We start from the raw sequence: 8,323 nt of genomic DNA on the forward strand, positions 1-8,323 counted from the left end.
CACCCACCAAGTTTGACCCTCACCAAACTCCGATTTACTGTTAGAAAAGTTTGATTACCTTTGCTGTTCTTCGTCAGAATGCACTCCCAGTACTGCTACTTCAATAACAAATGTTGGTTTGGTTCAAAATAATCCATAGTTATATCCAAATAGCGGCGTTTTGTTTGTGCGTTCAAGACACTATCCAAGGGTGATGAAGGGTGACGCGCCCGACGCGTTTCGTGACAAAACTTTTCTAAATATTCCATTACCGTACTTCGAAGCATGTCAACCGCTGTTTAAAATAAATGTTTATGCTATTTTTCTCGTAAAAAAGCGATAATATTCCGACCGGGAGTCATTGTTTACGTTCAAATACGAAAGAATAAAAACATGGGGTTGCCTCGTGCACGCGCCTCCAGTCTCTGTTCTCTGATCGACCACTATCAAAATGCGCTAATGTTTTTCAGCCAGGGCCTGCAAAGCCACCATTCAGCTTTTTGCCGCCTTCTGAGAGCCCATGGGAGCCGTAGGAAGTGTCACGTTACAGCAGAGATCCCCTGTTTTGGTTAGAGATGATCAAGAAGGCCAAGAAATGGTCAGAGAGGGCGCTTCCTGTTTGGAATCTTCTCAGGTTTTGGCCTGCCAAATGAGTTCTGTTATATTCACAGACACCATTCAAACAGTTTTAGAAACTTTGGATGTTGTCTATCCAAAGCTAATAATTATATGATATTCTAGTTTCTGGGCAGGAGTAATAATCAGATTAAATTGGGTACGTTTTTTATCTGGCCGTGAAAATACTGCCCCCTATCCATAACAGGTTAACACAGTGTCCAAAGACGGGCCAGAAGTATACAGAATGGTGTCGTCTGCGTAGAGGTGGATCAGAGAATCACCAGCAGCAAGAGCAACATCATTGATGTATACAGAGAAGAGAGTCGGCCCGAGAATTGAACCCTGTGGCACACCCATAGAGACTGCCAGAGGTCCAGACAACAGGCCCTCCGATTTGACACACTGAACTCTATCAGAGAAGTAGTTGGTAAACCAGGCGAGGCAATAATTTGAGAAACCAAGGCTGTCGAGTCTGCCAATAAGAATGTGGTGATTGACAGAGTCGAAAGCCTTGGCCAGGTTGATGAATATGGCTGCACAGTAATGTCTCTTATCGATGGCGGTTATGAAGTCGTTTTGGACCTTGAGCATGGCTGAGTTGCACCCATGACCAGCTCTGAAACCAGATTGCATAGCGGAGAAGGTACGGTGGGATTCGAAATGGTCGGTAATCTGTTTGTTAACCTCTCTTGGGCAGGTGGGACGCTAGCGTCAAAAAAGCTTCACGGGGAAAGCACACTTTGCAATAATCTGAGTACTGCACTCAGAAAAAGACCTCAAGCAATACAGATACCCGCCATTTTGGAGTCATCTAAAATCATAAATAGCATTAGAAATATTCACTTACCTTTGATGATCTTCATCAGAAGGCACTTCCAGGAATCCCAGGTCCACAATAAATGTTGTTTTGTTCAATAAAGTCCATAATTTATGTCCAAATAGCTCCTTGTTGTTTGCGCGTTCAGTAAGCTACTCCAAGTGTAGGAAGCGTGGCCAAAATGTCACGACGAAAAGTCAAAAAAAGTTATATTTCCGTTCGTTCAAACGTTGTATAGCATCAATCTTTAGGGCCTTTTTAACTTAGAACTTCAATAATATTCCAACCGGACGATTCCAATGTCTTGAAAAACGTTTTGGAACACAGCTACCCCTCATGTGAAGCGTGCCAATGAACTCATGTGTTTTCCTGAGTCAACAAATTCCAACTTCCTTTGTTGGCTCTCTGTTCACCATAGATGCCCCAAACAACTTTCTAAAGACTGTTGACATCTAGTGGAAGCCTTAGGAAGTGCAAAATGAACCCTAAGTCACTGTGTGTTAGATTGGCAATCACTTGAAAAAACTACAGCCTCATGTCCTCCACATCCTGGTTGGATTTTTTCTCAGGTTTTTGCCTGCCATATGAGTTCTGTTATACTCACAGACATCATTCAAACAGTTTTAGAAACTTCAGAGTGTTTTCTATCCAAATAATATGCATATTCTAGTTCCTGGGCCCGAGTAGTAGGCCGTTTAATTTGGGTACGTTTTTCGTCCGGCCGTGAAAATACTGCCCCCTACCCAAGAGATGTTAACTTGGCTTTCAAAGACCTTAGAAAGACAGGGTAGGATAGATATAGGTCTGTAGCAGTTTGGGTCTAGAGTGTCACCCCCTTTGAAGAGGGGGATGACCGTGGCAGCTTTCCAATCTTTGGGAATCTCAGACGATACAAAAGAGAGGTTGAACAGGCTAGTAATAGGGGTTGCAACAATTTCGGCAGATAATTTTAGAAAGAGAGGGTCCAGATTGTCTAGCCCGGCTGATTTGTATGGATCCAAATTTTGCCGCTCTTTCAGAACATCAGCTATCTGGATTTGGGTGAAGGAGAAATGGTGGGGACTTTGGCGGGTTGCTGTGGAGGGTGCCAGGCAGTTGACAGGGGTAGGGGTAGCCAGGTGGAAAGCATGGCCAGCCGTACAGAAATGCTTATTGAAATTCTCAATTATAGTGGATTTATCGGTGCTAACAGTGTTTCCTAGCCTCAGAGCAGTGGGCAGCTGGGAGGAGGTGCTCTTATTCTCCATGGACTTTACAGTGTCCCAGAACATTTTTGAGTTTGTACTACAGGATTCAAATTTCTGTTTGAAAAAGCTAGCCTTATAACTGCCTGTGTATATTTGTTCCTAACTTCCCTGAAGAGTTGCATATCACGGGGGCTATTCGATGCTAATGCAGAATGCCACAGGATGTTTTTGTGCTGGTCAAGGGCAGACAGGTCTGGAGTGAACCAAGGACTATATCTATTCCTAGTTCTACATTTTTTGAGTGGGGCATGCTTATTTAAGATGGTGAGGAAGGCACTTTTAAAGAATAGCCAGGCATTATCTACTGACGGGATGAGGTCAATGTCATTCCAGGATACCCCGGCCAGGTCAATTAGAAAGGCCTACTCGCAGAAGTGTTTTAGGGAGCATTTGACAGTGATGAGGGGTGGTCGTTTGGTCGCAGACCCATTGCAGATGCAGGCAATGAGGCAGTGACCGCTAAGATCTTGATTGAAAACAGCAGAGGTGTATTTGGAGGGCGAGTTAGTTAGGATGACATCTATGAAGGTGCCCGTGTTTACGGATTTGGGGTTGTACCTGGTTGGTTCATTGATAATTTGTGTGAGATTGAGGGAATCAAGTTTAGATTGTAGGATGGCCGGGGTGTTAAGCATGTCCCAGTTTAGGTCACCTAGTAGCACGAGCTCAGAAGATAGATGGGGAGCAATCAATTCACATATGGTATTGAGGGCACAGCTGGGGGCAGAGGGAGGTCTATAGCAAGCGGCAACAGTGAGAGACTTGTTTCTGGAAAGGGAATTTTTAGAAGTTGAAGCTCGAATTGTTTGGGTACAGACTTGGATAGTAATACAGAACTCTGCAGGCTATCTTTGCAGTAGATTGCAACACCGTCCCCTTTGGCAGTTCTATCTTGGCCGAAAATGTTATAGTTAGCGATGGAGATTTCAGGGGTTTTGGTGGTTTTCCTAAGCCAGGATTCAGACACAGCTAAGACATCCGGGTTGGCAGAGTGTGCTACAGCAGTGAGTAAAACAAACTTAGGGAGTAGGCTTCTAATGTTAACATGCATGAAACCAAGGTTTTTACGGTTACAGAAGTCAACAAATGAGAGTACCTGGGGAGTGGGAGTGGAGCTAGGCACTGCAGGACCTGGATTAACCTCCACATCACCAGAGGGACAGAGGAGAAGTAGGTTAAGGGTACGGCCATCTAGCACGTTCGGAACAGAGAGTAAAAGGAGCAGGTTTCTGGGCACGATAGCATAAATTCAAGGCATAGTGTACAGACAAAGGTAAGGTAGGATGTGAGTACACTGGAGGTAAACCTAAGCATTGAGTAATGATGAGAGAGATATAGTCTCTAGAGACGTTTAAACCAGGTGATGTCATCGCATATGTAGGAGGTGGAACAACATGGTTGGTTAAGGCATATTGAGCAGGGCTAGAGGCTCTACAGTGAAATTAGACAGTAATCACTAACCAGGACAGTAATGGACGAGGCATATTGATATTAGAGAGAGGCATGCATAGCCAAGTAAACATATGGGTGGTAAAGAAGGATGATAGCAGTGTTATGTGTGATGATTGAGAGGCCCTATACAAATTTGACAGTCACAAGACAGGGATCTCAAATAGGCCTACTGTAGCCTACTGTTCAGATGGGTTAATTGGAAACTGAAATCTAGACACTGACTGTAGGTCTATAACCTCTCACATAGCCTTAATATTTTGACAATGGAACAGAAGTGGAGAAATATGATTTCTTTCTTTCAGCATCTTCAGATAATGTGAATGTGCAGTTAGATACAATCTGTAGAGGTATTGTCTTTATCAGTATCATCAAAGCTGATAGTATTACTTTATTTTTCCTTACAACCAGTCAAACCGATGTCATTCGGACATTTTGTACAGAAAATCATTCCCGTTGAATATATATATATTTTTGCATTTTCTCCCGGTGCCTAAACATCTCCGCCAAAGAAGCCGAGATGACAGAGAATACTGTACTGATGTCAACTAGATAGAAGTATTCATTCTATCGATTTATTACATTATTCTCATGAGCAAGGGTTCATTTTTCTTCAAGGGCAACATATAATGACAGGATAGAATGTATATTATGCATGTATATTATTATTATTATTATATATATATTTTTTAATTTAACCTTTATTTAACTAGGCAAGTCAGTTAAGAACAAATTCTTATTTACAATGAAGGCCTACCCCGGCCAATAGATGGCGACACTGGGCCAATTGTGCGCCGCCCAATCACGGCCTAATGTGATACAGCCTGGATTCGAACCAGGGACTGTAGTGATGCCTCTTGCACTGAGATGCAGTGCCTTAGACTGATGTGCCGCTCGGGAGCTTATAGACAAGTTGACTAACAAATATCTTACCAAAATGTTGGAAATTATAAGGAGAAACATATCTAAATCAGGCCCCAAAAAAACGTGCCACCCTGTCAAAAAATCTTTCCGCAGTCTCTGACTAGCTTACAGCGCATTTTCTACATTAACAGGTTAGTGTCGGGTGCGGGCGTATACCGGTCATTTATAATATTAAAAAGCTGATTGGGCAGCTCAGCCACTGAGCCAGCGTTTTGTCATGATAAATGTGGAAATAGCAAGCATTTTTTAAACAGTCTGTAAGTTTGAGGTGGGATTTTTTTAAATCATTTTTGGTCTTATTTATGCTTGTCTACAAGTGTGAGTATAGGAAGAGTCAACATTATTTGTGTATAAGTTAATAGAATATCAGCCTTCAAAAGTGTGATTTTCACCGGACACAGTTACTTTAACATTCCAATCTTGTCAACACTGAAGCCGATAGAGTTTTCAGTCTGTCAGATTCTTACATTGTCACAATGATGGTACCCAAGTGAATGTTGCTTATTCTTTTATGTTTGTTTTTCATCTATATCCTTCGGTCACCCAGTTCTAAAACAAATGACAGATCAATGATCTAATCCATTCCTCACTGCTCTCTCTTCCCTCCTCCGGTAGATCATTCAGAGACAGTCAGCAGAGGCAAGGGGCCATTAAGGAAAGCTTCAAAAAACAACTCGGTGGTAATTGGAGGTGAGTTTTCCAATTCAGAGTTGTTAAAGTGCTCAATTGCCAAAGTCAGTGTGATGTGAAATGAGCCCCAGCGATCTCTGCCTCTCTCATCAGACGTTTTCTCTGAATAATGTGTGTCTGTCAAGATAGGATAACATGCCACAGTTTAAGGTATTTCCAGCACTGGAGAGACTTCCAAAGTAATTACCCAGAAGCGATGTTATTTGAACTGTAAAGTAAAAGGTCTTGTAAATTGACTTTCAGTCAGATATGATTGTATGCCATGGAGTTAATGGATTGACTGATCTAAAAAATATATATATATATCATTCCTGAGTAAATTCCTAGTGAGAGACATTTTTGTCAATGGATTTTAAGTTCAAACAATTATCTGTGCCACTGAAGTTAAAAGATATGCAAGGTCATTTTGCTGAGCCTAAACAGTCAAATTACAATCAAATCAAATGTTATTTGTCACATGCTTCGTAATCAACAGGTGTAGAACAACAGTGAAATGCTTACGGGCCCTTCCCAACAATTCAGAGAGAGAGAAATTACTTAATAGATATAATATAGACATAGACATAGAAAAACATTTATCCTAATAGAAGAAAGAACTTCCTCTGTGGTCCACTAAAGATGACTGCTATTTCTCCCCCACAGGAGTGGTGTCAGCGGTGGTCTTCATCACTCTGTGTGTGGTGGTGGTGATGACCCGTTTCCTGTATCAACACCGGCAAGCCCAGAGAGATGCCAGCATCAAGGAGAAGGAGCACCGTCACAACCTGGAAACAGCCTACCGGAGAGAAGCAGCCTACCAGGCAGAACCAGCCTACCGAACAGAGCTCCACCTCCACCACAGCGCCACCCTCAGGGACAACAGGGAGTACTACATCTGAACACCAGTGTCCCAGTCCCTTGGTCATCAGGGTAGGCCTCTTCTCTGTTAGTGGATTTGGAAGTAGAGATGTTGCTGCAGAATCATGAACAACATTCCGGAAAAACAAAAGAACCCAGAGCCCAAGCCCAGTACCCTTGCACAGGAATTCTGCCAGGGCCAATGTCTGATTGTTACAAAACATGTAGGTAGTGGACAGCGAGTTTAGATGATTTTTAGGGCTGTAAGTGTATTATGTGGTCGGTGGAACTGTTAAACAATATGGAGTGAATATGCAGGTGTGATTGTGAACCATTTCTCAACCAGCAGAAGTAAGGACTGAGATAAAGAAGGAAGGGAAACATAAGTGAATGTCACCTGCCACACCTACTGAATGTGTACAAATTCCTGAAGACATCATTATTCTTTTAACCCCCAATATTCTTCAAGATTTCCCACAGAGTTCTGTGGAACGTCCTAAATTACATGTGAAAGATACGAACGTACTGTAGGTCTGTAAATGGCGCCAACTGTGAACTTTCCAGTGTGGCAAGGGGCCTATACTGCCTTCTGTAAGAGTGCCTCTTCATATTGTTTTAACCTATTTTTTTAACAACCCTTTACAACTTGGTTTCAACTCATTAGTGTTAACTTGTTTTGAATTTTGTATAAGGGAATCAATCACACATCTGAACATGGCCCACCTGTACTGTAAAATCATCCTCTGTCCGAACCTATAACAAATGGAAGGTGTATTTTGTTGTAATTATACAATGCTGTAATTTATGTTTAAATGATGCATTATGCTCAAAGGGAAGTTTTTTGCTATCAGATGGATTGATAAGTACAGTTTATGTTCCACTTCAAAAGTTGTGCTGGCCCCGATCATTTAGAGACATGCCTGTGACTGGAATTTACCTACAAATTTGCCATTCAAATCAATGCATGGTTGTGCGAAGATTCAAGTCACGAAGCTGTGTCTCAAGACAAGAAATGATCAGATGTCTCTATAGAAAAACTTTACTAACCACTAACAATGAGATTTTGCTCATTGTTTTATTACATTTGTCATTTATTTACCTTTCCTTCTTTATGATTTGTATAGTTGCAGTTGTACAGGTATATTGTATAGATGTATATTTATTAATAAACGGAAGACATTCTTAATGATATATTGTAATGTAGATTTTTCCCTTCTCACATCCCTTGGAATAGTTCAGTTGACTGTGATGTCAATTAAAATGATGTGGATTTGCAAGTCAATCCAATCTTCAGAAATGTAGTAACCTACATTAAAATATGTTTATTGAAATATCAAAATGAAATGCATGATTATAGGATCATGTAATATTCCCCAAATCCTCATCTAACCTCTTGTGATCTTCCAGGCAAATAGATACAAACACTCCCCACTTTACATGCTCAATGGAGGGTTGATACAGTCAGTTTGAAATAAAACAACTAGGTCATGAGCCGCTTAAATAAAATATCTCTGACAGTGTATATGTAAAATAAGTTCAATCAAATCAAAATGTATCAAGACAAAGGTTGGGCTGTTGGGATGATAAATTGAGAGATATTTCATTCATTCACTGATTGACATGTTCAAGAGAGATGTTCTTAAGCCATTTTGCCACAACTTTGGAAGAATGCTTGGGGTCGTTGTCCATTTGGAAGACCCATTTGCGACCAAGCTTTAACTTCCGGACTGATGTCTTGAGCTGTTGCTTCAATATATCCACA

General features: G+C 41.4%; 1 protein-coding gene across 1 annotated transcript in view; it reads left to right on the plus strand.

The window, feature by feature from the left end:
- LOC115160834 (contactin-associated protein-like 5) overlaps positions 1–7,752 on the plus strand; it is a 74,595-nt gene extending 66,843 nt beyond the window's left edge. The window contains exons 23-24 of the mRNA XM_029711306.1: positions 5,650–5,724; positions 6,367–7,752. Coding sequence (XP_029567166.1) covers positions 5,650–5,724; positions 6,367–6,602 — 311 coding nt within the window. The 3' untranslated portion in view covers positions 6,603–7,752. The remainder of the gene's footprint in view (positions 1–5,649; positions 5,725–6,366) is intronic.
- The last annotated feature ends 571 nt before the right edge of the window (positions 7,753–8,323 follow it).

The sequence above is a fragment of the Salmo trutta genome, chromosome 24 (assembly GCF_901001165.1).
Source record: "Salmo trutta chromosome 24, fSalTru1.1, whole genome shotgun sequence".
In the NCBI taxonomy this organism is placed as follows: Eukaryota; Metazoa; Chordata; class Actinopteri; order Salmoniformes; family Salmonidae; genus Salmo; species Salmo trutta.